The 18,726-nt window shown below is 37.3% G+C and overlaps 1 protein-coding gene across 1 annotated transcript; it reads right to left on the bottom strand.

The window, feature by feature from the left end:
- Positions 1 to 5,124: 5,124 nt before the first annotated feature.
- On the bottom strand, positions 5,125 to 12,161 carry LOC129282450 (uncharacterized). The gene has a single exon (XM_054918348.2). The coding sequence runs from the start codon at positions 11,713 to 11,715 to the stop codon at positions 10,219 to 10,221; it is 1,497 nt and encodes a 498-aa protein (XP_054774323.2). The 5' UTR covers positions 11,716 to 12,161; the 3' UTR covers positions 5,125 to 10,218.
- Between the last annotated feature and the right edge of the window lie 6,565 nt (positions 12,162 to 18,726).

Consider the following 18,726-nt stretch of genomic DNA (forward strand, 5'->3'; position numbering starts at 1 on the left):
AGATGGACAAAATAATTATAATTATTTAGAGAAAGAAATTGGTGAAGTTTTTTTAGACCAAGAATAACATTATTGATCGGGAGACAGAGAGAATTTCAATTTAAGCTACTGCATGGGGCAATTTACACTAAAGTTTATTTGTTTAGATTTGGATTTGTTGAAGATAATCTCTGTTCGTACTGTAAACGGGAAACGGAAACATATTCACATATATTTTTGTCTTGCTTAAAGGTTAAACTGATATGGGAAACTTTGATGCAGCGATTTGAATTAGATGAAATAAAGGACTTGAATTGGCGGGATATATTTGTTGGTCTGTCAGGCAATACAAATAGAATAAAAGTTGTAATACCATTATCTTTATGGTAAAATATATATTATTTATATTTAGAAAGGAGGGGGTATTACCAACCATTGACGATATACATAAACGTATTTTAGAATATAAGGGTCAAGAAAAGAAAATAGCTATCAAAATGGGGAAATTAGGGCGGCACTTTCAAAAATGGGAAACAGTAAAATTATGACAAGGTTAAGTTTGTAAGTCTTTATTTACTTTCAATATATGTTATGCTTCTCCCGTGAGCCTGTTATATTCAAAATTGTTCATCGAATTGTTTTGTACTTATAAACATTATTTATTTATGATGAGTGAGAGCAGATCTTCTGGACAGTGGTGTGTGTGTGTGTGTGTGTGTGTTGGGGCGGGGGGAGGGGGAGGGGGAAGATTGGTGTTTAAGCATTTTCATAATAACTGATTTCATTGTTTTCTTTTAAGATATATATATGATTCATGATTATATTAAGTTAGTGAAAAAAGTATAAATATGAAATGTAAAGTATTATATGTGATTTGAAATGTTAAATTGAAATGTTATGTAACTATTTGTTCATTAAATCAGAATAAAAACAGTATTAAAAAAAAGTGAATGAATGTGGGTGTGGAACATAGATCGGGGTGGGATTGAGTGTGGGTGTGGAACATAGATCAGGGTGGGAATAAGTGTGTGTGGAACATAGATCGGTGTGAGAATGGGTGTAGGTGTGGAACATAGATCAGGGTGGGAATGATTGTGCGACATAGATCGGGGTGAGAATGAATGTGGGTGTGGAACATAGATCGGGGTGGGAATGAATGTGGGTGTGGAACATAGATCGGGGAGGGAATGAGTGTGGGTGTGGAACATAGATCGGGGAGGGAATGAGTGTGGGTGTGGGATATAGATCAGGGTGAGAATGAGTGTAGGTGTTGAACATAGATCGGGGTGGGAATGAGTGTGGGTGTGGGACATAGATCGGGGTGGGAATGAATGTGGGTGTGGAACATAGATCGGGGTGGGAATGAGTGTGGGTGTGGGACATAGATCGGGGTGAGAATGAGTGTGGGGTGTGGAACATAGATCGGGGTGGGAATGAGTGTGGGTGTGGGATTTAGATCAGGGTAAGAATGAGTGTAGGTGTTGAACATAGATCGGGGTGGGAATGAGTTTGGGTGTGGGATATAGATCAGGGTGAGAATGAGTGTAGGTGTTGAACATAGATCGGGGTGGGAATGAGTGTGGGGTGTGGAACATAGATCGGTGTGAGAATGAGTGTGGGTGTGGAACATAGATCGGGGTGGGAATGAGTGTGGGTGTGGAACATAGATCGGGGTGGGAATGAATGTGGGTGTGGAACATAGATCGGGGTGGGAATGAGTGTGGGTGTGGAACATAGATCGGTGTGAGAATGAGTGTGGGTGTGGGATATAGATCGGTGTGAGAATGAGTATGGGTGTGGGATATAGATCAGGGTGGGAATGAGTGTGGGTTTGGGACATAGATCGGTGTGGGAATGAATGTGGGTGTGGGACATAGATCGGGGTGAGAATGAGTGTGGGGTGTGGAACATAGATCGGGTGGGAATGAGTGTGGGTGTGGGATATAGATCAGGGTGAGAATGAGTGTAGGTGTTGAACATAGATCGGGGTGGAAATGAGTGTGGGTGCAAAACATAGATCGGGGTGAGAACGAATTTGGGTGTGGGACATAGATCGGTGTGAGAATTAGTGTGGGTGTGGAACATACATGTAGATCAGGGTGACAATTTAGTGTGGGACATACATGTAGATAGGGTGAGAATGAGTCTTGGGTGTTGAACATACATTATATTGAGTGTGGGATGTGTGATAAATGTTGAGGTGAGAATTAGTGTGGAATGTGGGGTGGGGATCGGGGTGAGAATGAGTGTGGGGTGTAGATGGGATGAAGAGCGGAGTGGAGATGAGTTTGGGACTGAAGGAGAAGATGAGATTATCGTGGGGATGTGGATTAGGGTGACTGTAGTGTTGATATTGGGGAATAGTCTTTTTAAATTGAAGGGTCTAGGATGACTTGTCAATATAGAACAATATATTGAGGATGCTTGTGAGTTATACTCGCAAAAACCTCCAGGCAGGGTAGATGTCTCAATATGCAGCCTATGGTTCGTCTATTGTCTTCTGTACAGGAGATCTCCCCTATTCAAGAAGTTGTTCTTGTGCTAGTCCTGCGTGAAGGCCAAATTGTTGATGAAAGTTTGGATCAGGGCAATGGCATATCTAGGAGGTGCAAGTGAGCACGTGCCCCGGGCGCAACTTTCAACTTCGCAACTTTTCAGGAAAGGGGGGCAAATAATGAAAATGACAAGGAAAATGAAGAGAAAAGGTAAAGGAAGAAAGGAGCAGAAAGGGAATACCCCTAAATGTGATTAATACCCCCCGTCCTTTGCTATTACCATGATAATGCAGTTTCCAACACATTTACAAAATGAATTACTTACTTAATCTCTTCAAGAATTAAAAAAAAAAGTCCTCAAGATGTTTTTTTTTTCAAACGCAAATATCACAACTTTTCACCTCCAGCTGCGGATAAACTTCATCACGCGCTTATTTGATAAAGGAAATACAAATCCTCTTCATTGTTTTATTTTATTTATTTTTTTTACAAACATTTATTCAAATGTCCCTTTTTAGGTGAGGATAATTTATAAAACAAAAAATAACTCGCGCTTCGCGCTCACATCACGCCGATAAAATGCGTATCCCCTTCATGAACTCCTACAAATTGTCCTTAAACTTTTCCACTTTTATAAGTATATTATGCAGATTATGTGATTACAAAAACCAAACTTATTTTATCCCTTGCCCTGGGTGCCGTTTGTCCTTGATACGACACTGGAATCAGGGTCTGCCCTTGCAGACTACGATGAGTATGGGTGGAGACGTGAATCAAATTCCTATATATATATTTTTTTTTGGGGGGGGGGGCTTTTGATTTTGTAGTTGAAAACTGCACTGTCTATTTCAATTTCGTACTTAAAAAACAAACCGTTAATCTAATATTAACGTTCAAACTAAAAGAAAAGAACATGCACTTTATGTCAATTTCGCACTTCATAATAAAACAATAATTAATTTAACAATAATGTTGAAATGAAACGAAAGCACTTGTGGAAGCTACTCTTAAGTATTCTTGAGACTGTTGAATGTTTTGATTTATTTATCATTGTAGTTTTTCATACATTGACTTCATGATAATACTTTTAAGAACATAAATAACATGCGGATTTTCAGCTAAAAACGAAAGAAGATCGATTGCTGTAATACATATATATTTGCATTTGTAAAATATAGGGATATGTTGCTCAAATCGTTGGTTTATTGGTTTTAATAATTTATTTATATATTCTAACAATATATAATACACTGCCTTTTCAGCTATATCGTGCTGATATTAAAAGGAGTCATGTGCATAAGAACAAAAGGAGCATTCAAACATAGTAGAATGATACCAAAACAAAAACACAATAAACATTTTTGTGTATGACTCCCATATTTACATGATTCCTTTTGTATTTCCAAGTTATGTTTTATGTTTGAAATGCAAAAATCCTCCAAATATGGGAGTTACAATTTTTTTAGGCTGGCGGTAGATCTTGTATTTACGTTATGTTTTTCGGATACGAAAGCACGTTAACCCTCTTCACAAAAAATCAGGTTAACGATTAAATGCAGTGCTTTATGATTTCCTGAAATCAGTCGTAAAACGAGCCGCGAATCGGACGTTTAACATAAAGGCCGTTGTACCCCCCCCCCCCCCATAGTTTCAACAAATCTCAAAGTAATCGCTGCGTATGGTGTAACCTGTTCGCCATTAGTGTGTATGGCATAGTTATTATAGCTTAAAGTCATGTATTCGTCAAGAGCTAAGAATGTATGAAAGTTGTAGTCTGTAGGTGTTTATACTTTGTGCTTTCTTACCATCCCACGTACTCCCCCCCCCCCCCTCTTCTCCCTATACTATGGCCGTTAGTCTGAAGTCGGGTTTAACTTAAACTCAGGTTCAAAATTGTGGTTTAAGTATGGGAAGCCAAAAGTATCAACATTTTCATTAAGTTGTATGTTTCTTATTTTTACTGTGCTCTTTCCTGATTCATCGATGGTGAAGACAATCATCTGTTTATACTTCGTACACAATTATGAATTACTTGAGAGCCGAATGAGCAGAAGTATGATATCTCTACTGTTAGTGATTATGTAACAATTGGCTGTCCATACTTAACCACAACTTTAAACCTGAGTTTAAGTTAAACCCGACTTCAGAATACGGGCCTATATGTCTACACATCTGAGACCTTTTCTCACTCCCTCCCGATTTAATCTCTCCTCCCTCCTCAATCCCCCCCCCCCTCCTTTTCTGTATCTCACCCTCTCTCCCTCTGTACCTATCTATTTATTTATCTGTCTATCTCTCCATTTCTCTCTCTTTATCTCTCTCTCTCTCATCATATATACCATGCCTATGAGATGAGAACCTAGCCACATGTTTCAAGAAAGAAGGATTAAAAATATAAATTACATAAGGGATTGAATCTGTTTAACTTATTAAGCAGGCAAGTATTTCAATCGATACCACGTGGAATGTATGATGATATCATCTCTTTAAATGATGATGAAGTTAGAATTAAGTGCGAGAAGAATGGTGTGGTGATGAGGGGCAAGGGATAGAGAGAGGGAGAGAGAGGGGGGGGTATTGCTAAAGTAATGATTAATTATAAACAGATAAGACGAATGAAAGTGATAATTGTACATATTGTATACATCTATTCAATTCAATTCAATTCGCATTTATTTCGTTCTGGGTTAAAAAATATACATAATACAAAATATAAGAAATTATTAACAAGCAAAAGAAAAAATGAAAATGAAATAGGGAACGGCACAAAACATCAAGAGGCCTTGTAAAAGCGAAGTTCCCCAAACAGTGGTTAAGTAGAATACGTAGTAAAGAAAGGACAAGATAAAATACAAAGTATATCAACGGAGACAAAAGAACAAAAAATTGCAAAACGGCGATCATGCGAAGTTAAAACATGGGCGACATTATCTGGAGGAAAATCAAAATATTGACAAATTTCTAATTTAAACAAGAAAGGAAATTAAGATGTGTGACATCATCGACTGTCTTTATGCCCATTATGTTTATGATACCATTTCATGAAAAGTTAGCATCGCAAAATTAAAATTCCACTTTTTTATAAATGTTATCTGAATTTCATACAGTTATCTGCGTTATGCCTGCTAGAGTTTGTCGTATTCATTAATTCATTCAGAGTAATCCCCTATTACGGAAGACTCGTCCTTAATAGAAAAATAAGCATGCACAATACTCATGATAAAGTCATCGTTGTAGCTTTTTAAATTCATGTATCTGTATTCTTGTATTTCATTCATAGAACATTCTTGATATGCACGTTATATCATCTGTTTGTTCTAATACATGTGTTACATAGATCATCAGAAGAATAGAATTATCATAAAAATGACAATTAAAATACTTTAACGAATAAAATTAAAAAGGCATTGAGAACTTAAAGTCAAGACTACCGTTGATATACTCTCACAATAATATTCGGAAATAAATCGGGAATTGCAACTTATTTTCACATTTTCTTAATCGATATATATATTTTCAACATATTTACATCACTCCCACTGAATGTAAAAAAAACCTGACAAAATATAGTATATTTTCAATAACTTCCGATGTTCGCTAGATTTTTTAAAAACATAATTATACGTTTCATTTTATTTATATATACAGAGGTTTGATTGAAATTAAGCTTAAAGAATAAAGCAGAATATACTAGAATTAAATGATAATCATGATTATTGCAGTGAATTCAGTAATGCTATATACAAAACCATTCATTATTAAAACAAACTAACTTGATTTATTCTATTACTAGTCGTTTTAAACTGAACATTAATTAAGTCGTGATTAACACAATCGAGATGGAAGAAAACACGTACAAAAATGGCACCTCTATGGTGGTGGATTTTGGGTAGAACACTGTGCCACAAGAGTGCAATCACTTGATTAACTAACAAGACAGTGGAAAATGAGTATTGTCAAATAATATCTATAGTTACGTTAACCGTTGTGATAAGATCAGATCAGTTGAAAATGGTGCTGATGCCTTTACATTCCGAGGGTTGAATAATAATTTCATGATTTTAGCAGGTCCGGGTTGGTGTTTCAGCGATTCCCGGGGAAAGGGGTTTTGAGGTGCCCTCCCCCCCCCCCCCGCCCTCGAACTTCGAATTTGTACAACAGTCTATGAGGGAGGGTCGTTTTGCCCCCCCCCCCCCCCCCTCCGCCCTCGACGGACCACAGATCTCTCAAAATCGTCAACCAGTGGATGTTTTCATTATAGGGAAATGAAACCTTTGAAACAAGATAGCTTGTACGAAACCAGAAAAAATCAAAGAAAAAGATAAACGAAAGTTTGAGAAAAAATGAATAAATATTAAGAAGGTATTGAACATGTGAAGTTTCGATCATTATTGTAATGCTCATCATCCTATTGGCAATGCGACAAAGATATGTGATGTCACATGTGAACAACTTTCCCATTACTTTTGCATAACATATTTCACTTAAACTGCATCTTTTGTTACATATACTTGTAGATCATGTATTCTTTTGATAGGAGAGCATGTAATACATATTCTCAAAGAATACATTATAGATACAGAGCTTGTATCATCATAGGAAAGAGCAAAAAGAGACATTTTGGAGGCAATTTATAGTCCATCAAAGGGAGAGTTGTTCACATGTGACATCACACATCTTGGTCGCATTGCCAATTAGAGGATCTAAATTGCATTAGTGATTGCAATATTCAAATCCTCATTACTTTATCATTGTTTGTCCGATTTTTCTCAAACTTTCTTTGATCTTATTCTTTGATTTTTCCGTTTCCACACAAGCCCACTTGTTCCAAAGGTTTTATTTCCCTATAGGCGGTTCCCTAAGTTACAAAACACGCACATTTGCTGACATTAACACACTATGTTGGGCGTTATTTCATATTTTCAATCATTTTTAGTCCCATTACCAACAGTTGAAATATGATTTTCGTAGCATCTTTCTTTTTTTTTGGTAATCAAAATTTCGATTGTGGACTACCAGTATAAGGAATGCACTCCATCATAACAAAGGCCGGGTCACAATTCGCGCGCAAAGTTAGAGTAGCTTTCGAACAGCTTTATGAAATTTATATTGGTCGTTATGACGAAATCCTTGTCTCAATTTCGACTAGGACAAAAAAAAAGCTGTTGCAGAAAGTTTAAGGTTACTAGATTGTATTTAACAGGCCTGTTATTCTAGTTAAACATACAAAAATCGCTTATCACTAGATTCAGATGGTCTTTGGAGTGTATTGTAGGTTATGTGGTATCACTTTAAACTACCACATCTGCTAAACGATGAGGCAACCTCGAAAGGGGTCAAGGCAGGGTCTACAAAACGCCCAAACCATTACTGTGTATTATTGCCTCCCTGCACTAAACTACTTGCATATGAACCGTTGAACTTGACTCCAATATGACGTTGCCATGAGAGAACAAAGAAAAATAGAAGTCATATAACACACAGTTCGCATGGAGGAAGGAAGCAGAATCGGTGCTTTCGAATACATGAATCACGCATTTCCTCGATAACAATACCAAACCTAACAGAATCCGATAAACGTTGAACTGGTCCGTCATAATGACTATATTCCCATGATTTGTATTTTTGATTTATAACATTAAAACAATCTACAGATCTTTATGCATAATTATGTTTCAAAACTTTCGGGTACATGTGTTTGAAAATAGAAGGACTTAAGTAATATTGGGCGTAAACATATTTGATCAGTAGTAAAAAAGAGATAAACATATTAACGTAAAACAAAACACATAACCTTATTTATCATTACGTTCACATAAAGGAGTCCCAATTAAAGTACATAGAATTATACACTGAGATCTATGATAAACGATGGCTCTTAATTCCATCTACTCACACATGATAACAATGATATCGAGCTAAAAATTCACTTAAAACAAAGGACATTGCTATATATACGACTTCCATGCACGCTAACTAAATTCCAGATAAATCAAACAAATACAGGAAAGGGGTCTTAAAAACATACAGCAGTTCGTAACACAGTTTTTATATAAAAATGTTATTTAAACAAGGGCCTAGTGACCGACACACTTTCATTGAGGTTAACAACTTTTTTCCGGTAGAGTAGACAATTAATTTGATTAAACAAAGAGGAAATGCATTTCCCAACACAATTGGAAAGCCCATATACACCCCTCCGGTAGTGCACATCGCACTCTGAACTTCTTTTTTTGTTTAGACTGTGTCACACCTTTGAAAATTTCCCCATGGACACGCGTGTGAAATAGCTGCAGCTAACAAAAAATTCATATAAGATATGGATAACAAACACATTTATTGCTAGACCGAAAAGCGACCACTTTCAATAGTGTCGAATAGTAAACTTGTCTTTAACAGATGATTTCGTAAAGATGGTAACTTTTCAATTGTCGTGACTGACATGGAAACCTTGATTATAATTTCCTGCTGAGCAATGTTACCTTCGTAGTTACCAGATTGGCAAAGTAAGCATAATCATAAACACTGGCGTACAGATGGGGGGGGGGGGGGCTTTGGGCCGCAGCCCCCACAAAAGTTTTCACGACCAAAAAGGGGAAAGAGGGGTGGGAGAATGGATGATATCATTTTCTGAATAGTATGTCATAATCACAAACTTAAAAAATTTCAACATTTTTGCTCCCTCGCTTCACTCTCTCGCAGATTTTTCGATATTTATTTTTCCGCCCCATACGCCATACCTGGCCCGCTCAAAATAGTAACCTCATGACGCCACTGATTATAAGTTCGGTATGAAACGGACCCCTAATTCCCGTTTCATGAAGACTTGTTGTGATAACAAGTGCAAAGTTTCTATCAGCCCATCAAATCAAACGATTACAATGGCTTTGAACTGTTAATGTAAATTTGTTATTGAAATAATATTAATAATGGCTGTTTTTATAAAGCGCTTTTTACCTGAGGATACAAAGCGCTGCTATTATTACCCCGACTTTAGCTCGAGCTACCATCACATGCGCTCAATGCATGCAAGGAATTACTCCTGCCGGGTATCCATTCACCTCGCCTGGGTCGAGTGCAGCACAATGCGGATACATGTCTTGCTGAAGGAAAACACGCCATGGCTTAATGGCTAGGATTCGAACCCACGACCCTCTGTTTGAAAGGCAAGAGTCAGACCCACTAGACCACGACGCGCCCGCAAATGGACCCATGGAGACATGGTCCGGTTACACAAAGCTTAAAAATTGATTACACTCTGATGTTTACGATTGATTGCACATTATAATCCTTCAGAAGTAAGATTCAGCCCTCTGACTACTGGTGGGACTTGTGCATTGGATCTCCGTTTCAACAGACGACGAGACGAAATGTGTTTTTATCGGATAGTTTTCATCGTTACTGTGCTTTTCAACCAATTAAAATCAAGAAAAGCTGTCAGATCCGATAACATGAATTACTTGTCGGACACAAATAATGATAAAACGCCCTACTTGACTTAAAAACAAGTAACATGGTCATATTTTGTTGGTTCTGACTAGAATAGTGCTTTTTCCCTTCCAGGTAATTCGTTGGCATTATGAAAATTCCGGTATGTTTTTTGCTGGAGGCTTATCAAAAGATGTCAACTATACATAACAACAGTCACATAATCTCCTCATTTAGGCGAATCAGACGAGATCATTTTCAGAGTGAGAAATCTGAGAATTTCGCAGTTTTGTTAATTTCCTTTCCTTCTGTCGTTTTACCACGAAGGTGACGTCGTTCCGTCTAGTGCAGACGGGGTATTATCGTAATCTTTTAATGGCACGAAATTCTCGTATTCTTGTTCGTCCGATTCGACATGCCGGCTTCTTGACAGACTAGAAGAACATAACGGTGCCGACATCGGCGTTGAAACAGTAGACCCCGACTTCGTTAGCGGTGGACGATGCGGTAACTGAAGGGACCCTCCCCTGGTGATGGATCCTCCTTTCGGTATTGACCCTCCGCGGCTCAGGCTTTGCTCGTTAAACGTCGTGGTCAGTGAGGGCGTCGTGTTCTCGTAGATGGACTCGTCGTCGGTGTACCGCGTCGGAGCGGAAAACAACTGGCTGAAGCGATTGAACTTCTCGCGGAAGAAGTTTGGCCGCTGTATCGCCGCCGCGGTTGTACCGGCACCGTGATGGTTGGAGTTACTCCCCGCATTGTTACTTTGGAATCGTCGCTGTAATGGCGCACCGTTTTCTTCTGTCGCTGCGGGCACGTCGTCGTCGCTTTTGAAGCTACCGCTGTAATCGATTTCGTAACCGCGGCGGCGTTTCTTTAAAGTACGACTTATACACCAAATAACACAGACTATAATGAGAAAAAGAACTGGAGCACCGCCAGCTGTTAAACATGCAATTAACACAACTGATTCTTTGGTCCATGGTGTCCTATCTTCAACCTCTTCTGTAATTATTAGCAGTACAGAAGCCTCGCTAGTGATATTATCTACTGTCCATGCTTCACAAGTAATAAGAGTTCCATTATCGGTCATGTTCAATCTGTCAAACGTCAGGTACCGGTGCCTGTGATCGTTTTCGTCGTCGACGATGATATGTGAGTCACCGTCGAATCGGTCGTCATGCTCCGGAAACTTCTGGCGCCCGTTAAGGAACCACTCATAGGTGCGGATCTCGGACGCTGGTTGCCCATCGCATTTAAAGGTGTTGCTCTTTCCGACGTGGTGCTCCCCTGGCGAGCTGGTAATCGTCACCTCAGGGACAACCTTTAATGGCACCAACGAACAGGTGGTGGTGTAGAGAATTTCGGACCCGTTCGTCGCCGCACAGAGGAATTCAATTCCGAAATCATCACCGGCTAAACGCCACTTAACGAGCATCTCATGGCTGGCCGATAGTTCACTTAATTTTTCAGGATTCTCTCTCCGGAACCACGCGAGCTGGGGTCTTTCATCAGCTCTGCTGGAGGTACTCCCCCTCGCGGTGGTCGGAGATACGGTCCTGGTAGCAACTGTAGAACCGACAGATGATGCGTTACTAAGGAAGTTGCTAGGTGGGGTCAAATCTACCCAATTACATTCTAAGTTGACATACTGTCCTACGCGAAATGGTCTCACACCATCCACTGGTGTTGCCGAACATTCTAAACGATCACTTCTTAAGAGTCCATAAGTAAACGAAACACCGGTACACAAAAATAGCACCCTTAATAGCAAGCAACGTGGCACGTTAGCCATTATGATCTTCTTAACCATGTTAATTTCAGGAAAAGCGAACTTCTCACATCGATTATCAAACTGTTATGACTCCCCAGGACAGGATAGAAAGCTTAATTTTGAATGCCAATCCCACTTCTGATGTACAGATTAAATCAATACTAATGTTCTTGAAAACAAGCATCTGTGGCAATAGTTTTTTTAGGGATTGAAGTTGCTGAACCAGGTGAAACAATTTCGTACGCTTCAAAAGTAGGGCTATTAGTCACACGGTTCCTTTGAATAATATCACATTCTGGATGTTCAAATCAAGTAATAACGCTCCAAGAACTCTGTTATTCAACGACCCAGAAAAACGATGTTGCTATTTGCTCTGCCAACTAAAACTAAATCACCAACCATGCCAGTAGGGAAAGTTTTCTATAGTCCGCCTCAGTGATGTATACTCCCTGTTTTATTTCCTGATACGAGTTATGAAGCCTGACTACTTTACTTTCAGTTCGAGCAACAGGTTGTACAAGAATAGGTCGTTTGGGGAGTTTCCGATTTCTCTTAAACACGCTTCCGGACTTTATTGTTATTTGGTTGGTAGATAGTTCACCATAGCTACAGTGGATTGGTGATTATTTATTTATTATCGATTTAAAAGGTTGAAATATTCATTTTTGAAAGCTAAATTACCGTCTGGTCTACACCCTCTTCGTCTACGTTTTCGTTTGGTCTAGTCCCATTTGGTCTAATCTTATTTCGTCTACAACTACTTGTCTACTTCAGGAGCTATGGAACGGTTTTGAAAGTGGGGGGGGGGTGCCCATGCGAAAACATCACACTCAGATGGTCATTTGTACGTTTTGTACACTGGTTTGCTGACCCCTGTACTATAACCATTTGGTTTATTTGCCATTTAGTCTATTTCCGTTTGTCTAATGTCCAATTAGGCTATATCCATTTTGTATAATATCCACTTGGTCTAACACCATTTACTCTGTATGATAAATACAATTTTAATTTGACTAAGTTTGAAACAATTAGACGCAGACCAACTGCTATTAGACCAATTGTGTTATGGTTGATTTGGTTATGCAATTTCCGCCGGTTATGTTCGTCGCGGGATCCATGACTTTGCCGTTTCATGGTAAAATTAAAGGTCTGAATATAGTCAGTTATTCGAAATGGGTTAAATGGCATTAATAAACATTCAAGTGCAGTTCGTTCCATGGCTTTGAAAATCAAACCGATAGAACGTCTGTTTGTTTGATTTTTCTTCTGCATTCATTATTGCTGCAAAAAAAATCGAAATAAGTTATCATCGCAATAACACATGATATAATAGTGAATGAAATATCCTAATTTTCGCATAGAAATGTTAAAATAAAAGGATAGAAACAGTCCAATTATAGTTTATTGGAAAACAAAGATTTGCAGTGTGTCGCCCAACCTTTTTACGTACCTATCGATGGTATTGTCTTTAAAATGACATTTTCATTTCAACAATCGACCTCTAGAGTAACAACCAGATAACGGAAACAATCGTAACTTTATCATCAACAAAAGGTTTTTTAATCGGCGCGATGATCGACCGGCAATGGTAGATTCGGGGAACTTTACACAATAATATTAACATCCTGATTAAGAGGATATATAGGCATTATAAGCGTGACATGCAAAATTACTGTTCATTTTTAGATTATTTTCGACAATCAAAACCAATGACAGTATCAGAGGGCGTTGACCCTTCCACTATACACTTCTCTTCACAAGGGGCGGATACAGGATTTTCCGAGGGGGGGGGGGGCACATTTTCCCGATGTAAATTTGACAAACCAAAATATAAGAATTTCACCTAAAATTTAAGGTAATTTCGTCCGTAAAAAATTGACAAGCAAAGAATGCCCTCGCTTTCAAAGGGGGGCACATTGGGCATATTTAAATTTAAAATTTTGATTGTGACTCTTAAAGTGGGGGGCACGAGCCAGATGCCCCCCCCCCCCCCCGGATCCGCCAGTGCTCTACCCTATACCTCTACAAAAACGATATGAAATAGAGAGCGAGCTGCAGCAATCCCTGTTTTGTCGAGGCTTTAAGGAATCATTAACTTTCTAACTTTTAGAGGGGTGAAACCACGATATATTGAAAGGAAGCAAGAGATAAAATGTGACGTCATAGCCCCTCTTCCATTGAAAAATAGGGGTATTTTATGATATCTGTTCACTCCTTTTTTTAATGAAAATTCACTCGCAAAGAAAGTTGATTTTAATAACGGTAGAAAGTAAAATAAATATAGCAAAGGTCGGCCCAAAATCGACCAATGAATAGCATTTAGTTACAGATTTCCCATTTGCTCATAAAATTGAAGATGTTTCCTTCCATTCTATATCACCCTCAGTGTTTTATAGAAATTGAATCATATACATTCGGTCATAAGTGTAGAAGAAAAACACACAAATTAAATGTCGAATGGACTTTTCGAGACCATTGAAAACATACAAAATATAATTATTTACCAATTTAACCAATCTAATTTTGTCTTCTCCCCCCCCCCCCTCCCCCACAATAATGTACATTTCTTTATATTTTGGTTGAATCCTACTCGGTTCATTTTCTATTGTGTAACGCTATACATTATTGTGGAAATAAATGATCTGATTTGATATAGAATTGTTAAGGTTCACGTAATATTTCAGCCCTTCAATTGTTACCTAGAAATACAGTCACGAGACAAAAGGTAAAATTATTATATTAAATGAGACAGGTCCCTTAATTTGTCACATGTCTAAATTTAAGAATTCAATATTTCGGTTTGCATGTTTCTCTCTTTCTTTTTACCATACATATTTGAAATATTATGTTTTGTGTTATGTTAATAAAACAGTTTATACTGCATCATATTAAAGAAGGGAAAATTAACTTGACCTAGGAACCTGAGTTTGGTGATGGTACAAATAGCATGTGATGTCACAATGATTAAGACATTAAAAAAATCGTAACTATGCTATTCTTTAAGGAATTTCCCCCAAACTTTTATATATGTTTTATTTATATTTGACGTCCGAATGAACTTCATTTTTTAGCATGATGGGACCATAAATTTAAAAAAGGGGAATTTTCTGACATACGATTAATTACATTGACTGTAGCTGAAATGAAAGATTTTTTTATAGAAAACATAGGCCTACCGTTGCCTCCTCTCTTATACTCCTCAGTCATTTCAGTCACTTTAAATGAATTTTTATTTCAAATTTAAATGAAAATGAATATTGAAATAACATTTAGATACCGATAACGAAGTCCATTCAATTTTCATGTCACTGACCAACTGTGATGCCAAAATTTATATAACTTGGATAAGTTTATTCCACAAGGCCTAGTTTTTACAAGAACATGAATGTGAGCAGATGATGTCACATCCCCACCTTCCTTTTTCTTATGTTATTACATGAAATTATGATTATTTCATTTTTCATCCATGTGTGAATAATCTGTCTCCTTTACAATGAAACAAGTTGTAGCATTGAATATCTTATGCACTAAATCAGTTGTTAATCAATATTTATTTAGTTCTTGGAGGAAAAAATTGAATAAACCTAATTTCATATACTAAAATACAAAAGCACAAGTGGGCATACAAAATTATCATTTTGCTCATTCAATATCCAAAAAGAAATGCCTAGAACTGTTTAATCGGAGGAATGCAAATCTTTAAAATGCCATAACTTTGCTGTTCATTGTCTGATTTCGATCAAATTTTCAGTGTTTCGTTCGTCTGATTTTTTCTTTATCTGTTCAAATTGTATCATTTTTCAACCTTGGGCACCTTTAAATCATGTAGAATGAGACAAAACGTAAATTATACAAAGGGACATATCCAGCAATTTACAATAGACATGTAAATATGTGTTATTTCACAAAACCGTTTGGTGGCAAGTTCAGTGATATGCCAATGAAATGAGCGTGTTTCATGTAGTAATACATGTTCTGGGGCCCGTTTCATAAAAGCTGATATATATATCAATAAACCTAGGCGTACAATAACTGTAACAGGCTACTGAACGTGTGTCATTTGATTGGTGGTGGCAAATTTGTCAAAGGAAATGCCCATAAAATAATGATAATCTATGTGGTGATGAACTATGGTAAATTACATAAAATCCACAGCCACAAATTAACTTCATAAAATTTCAATTTCATTTTGATACTGACAATAAAATCACACAAAGTTATGTAAATTCAAAATTAACATGATTGGTTCAAGTAATACACAATTCTTCTGTAACAGAATTTTTAGTCTCAATTTAACATACAATAAACATAACGTAGAAATATAATTTCTATAAATATGGGAATTGTGATTTCATTACACCGTACATAAAATAGCAAATCAACGTTTTGACAAAAAGAATAGCACATAAAGAACGAAACATCATACAAAGAACATGCATGTTATGACAGTAATAATTACTACCTTAATCATAGCTACACATCCCATACATATAGGGACATGGCAATGTCAAAGAATGGATTGCTTGATTAATAAGTGTCACAGACAGACAACATGCTAAAAAAATAAAGTTACCCTAGACAAGCAGCATATTAAACAAAATAAAAAATAATACAGATGTATGGAACAATATTAGACATGTTACTGGCAATACCAACAACATGGTTCTCCTTGTTACATATAATATTTTTTCATATATCTCCTCCTTCTACCAGCATTATAGATGGCACATGATTTCTAAAAGCAAACATGATTAATAAGCCATGTGTTAAAAAGACATATTTATTCAATTTCAAATCAATTAGTTCTAAATTCACTTTTAAAAAAGCAAATAAAAAATCATTCTTAAGATTTCTGTATATCTATCACCAACATTTTTTGACAAGCAAAAAAAAAAAAAAAATGGTTATCAACAAAAAATTCAGGGAGGGACCCCCCCCAAAAAACACCTCACATTTAGGGGGGACACGAACCCCCCCCCCCCCCTCCCCCCGCTGCCTATGGTTCTCGGGTACATATATGATATAGTTAACATTGACGAATAGGCTAACCAGAAGTTTCCAATTAAGTAGACTTGTCACATCTTGATAGAAGTAATGTAATATGAGAAAATCAGTCTTGTCAACCCTTGGTCTACTAGTGGACTTTCTGCCTCATGGAACCCCCCCCCCCCCACATGCAGGCTATGTTACGGTGGTTAATTTCAGGGGGATAATAATGACAAATGTTATTTTCTTTAATTCAAGATTTCCATATTGCACCACTGTTATTTATTATTATTATGAAGATGTTATCCAAGAACTATTGCCTTTTATTAGCTTATCTAATTTGAAGGTAGGGAAGAAAACTAATTATTACGATTGAATTTAATTGTACGAATGAGCAAGATTACAACATCAGCGCGCAAGGGGTTAAAGTGGAGGCCCCGGTAGAGAAGAGTAACCACCTTTCAACATTAAGAACCCAGTGCACTAGAGTAGGGGGGAAACCCCGGTGTAGTCTTCCATCTTCATCCCCCTAATCAGTTCAATTGGGAGAAGACCTAGGGGTCATAGTGATTCAGTTCGTCTTTCACCCCTCTCGCACAGGTGATGCCAAACAAATTATTTATTTAAAAAAATGAAAATAATAATAGTAATAATAATGGTAATAGTAGTAGTAATAGTAGTAGTAGTAGTAGTAGTAGTAGTAGTAGTAGTAGTAGTAGTAGTAGTAAAAACGACAACAATAATAATAATAATAATAACCTGTTCACACCAGAACCAAGTGTCCCTATATGCCCAATAATGACCCATTCCGTAATTTAGTGTTACAAGGGATTTGAACCCAGATTTTTGTTTTGGAAACTTAGCCACCCGACCATAGCACATCCACATTACCTCATCAATAATACAGCCCAATTTGTGGGGGCTATCAAATTTACCATATAATATGACAGAATTGAATAAAAAAGGATTGTACATACATGTCCATAAAAATCATTTCTATTAGATGATCTTTACAATCATATACAGATTTCACTGTAGAGAATTCTTTGCCAAAGTTCAGGGGTTTTTTTTAAATCACAGAAATCTGTTCCACTTAGGAGAAATTTGACTTTAAACTAAGAGGGATATAACACATGTTTTGCATAATCAGACTTGATGCATATTTGACACATAAATAATAATAATATGCAACATTAATATAGCGCTTGAAATGTTTCTAAGCGCTGCATACCATTACCCCCGCTTTAGCATAGCTACCCTGATCGGGCGCATGAGCATTCAAGGAATTCCTTCCTAACAGGTACCCATTTACTACACCTGGGTGAAGAGTGGCAAATGTAGATAAACGCCTTGCCAAAGAACGCAAGTGCTGCGGTGGGATTAGAACCCCGGACCTCGTGGTTCAAAGTCCGGAGACTTATCCACTGAGCCATAACACCTCTACATATATACCTCTATAAAAGGTCAACTCATGCAAGTTAACCTGCAATTTAATGAGCGTAGCACTGCTTACATATACCAATTGCATAAATATAACAATTCATTATACCACGATATGTTTTCTGACATGAATGAACTATAAATCATTATACTATAAATATATTTGATCAAATCATTACACTACGAATATACAAGTGCAGACAATTCTACCATGATTACATTACATGATTGTCAAATAACAGTGTAAAATTAAAACTACAACTTCTTTTGAAAGTTATCCACCATCTCGTCAATAATCGCCTAGTGTGTCTATCAATTCTAAAACAAAATGCCAAGACTAGTACACACAGTTACAAACGTTAAAATATAATACAGGAGTTGGAAAAGATAAAGCTTGGAGCATTTTACAATAAATAACATATAAACAGAACCTTGCTTTCAAAGTGCATAGTTTTCAAGACAAACTAATCCCTATTTAGCCCGGGCTATTTTGAAATTGCATAGCCCGGGGGGGGGGGGGGCAAAAAAGCCCCCCCCCCCACAGGTGTCAATCATTCATCGCAAGATCGCGACGAAAATTGGTACGCACATCACTCATGATGTTATCTCCACAATTCAACTGTT

Source organism: Lytechinus pictus, chromosome 19, assembly GCF_037042905.1.
Source record: "Lytechinus pictus isolate F3 Inbred chromosome 19, Lp3.0, whole genome shotgun sequence".
Taxonomy (NCBI): domain Eukaryota; kingdom Metazoa; phylum Echinodermata; class Echinoidea; order Temnopleuroida; family Toxopneustidae; genus Lytechinus; species Lytechinus pictus.

Excerpts from the sequence above, each read along its gene's own strand:
- LOC129282450 (XM_054918348.2), bottom strand. The coding sequence starts at position 11,715 with ATGGTTAAGAAGATCATAATGGCTAACGTGCCACGTTGCTTGCTATTA.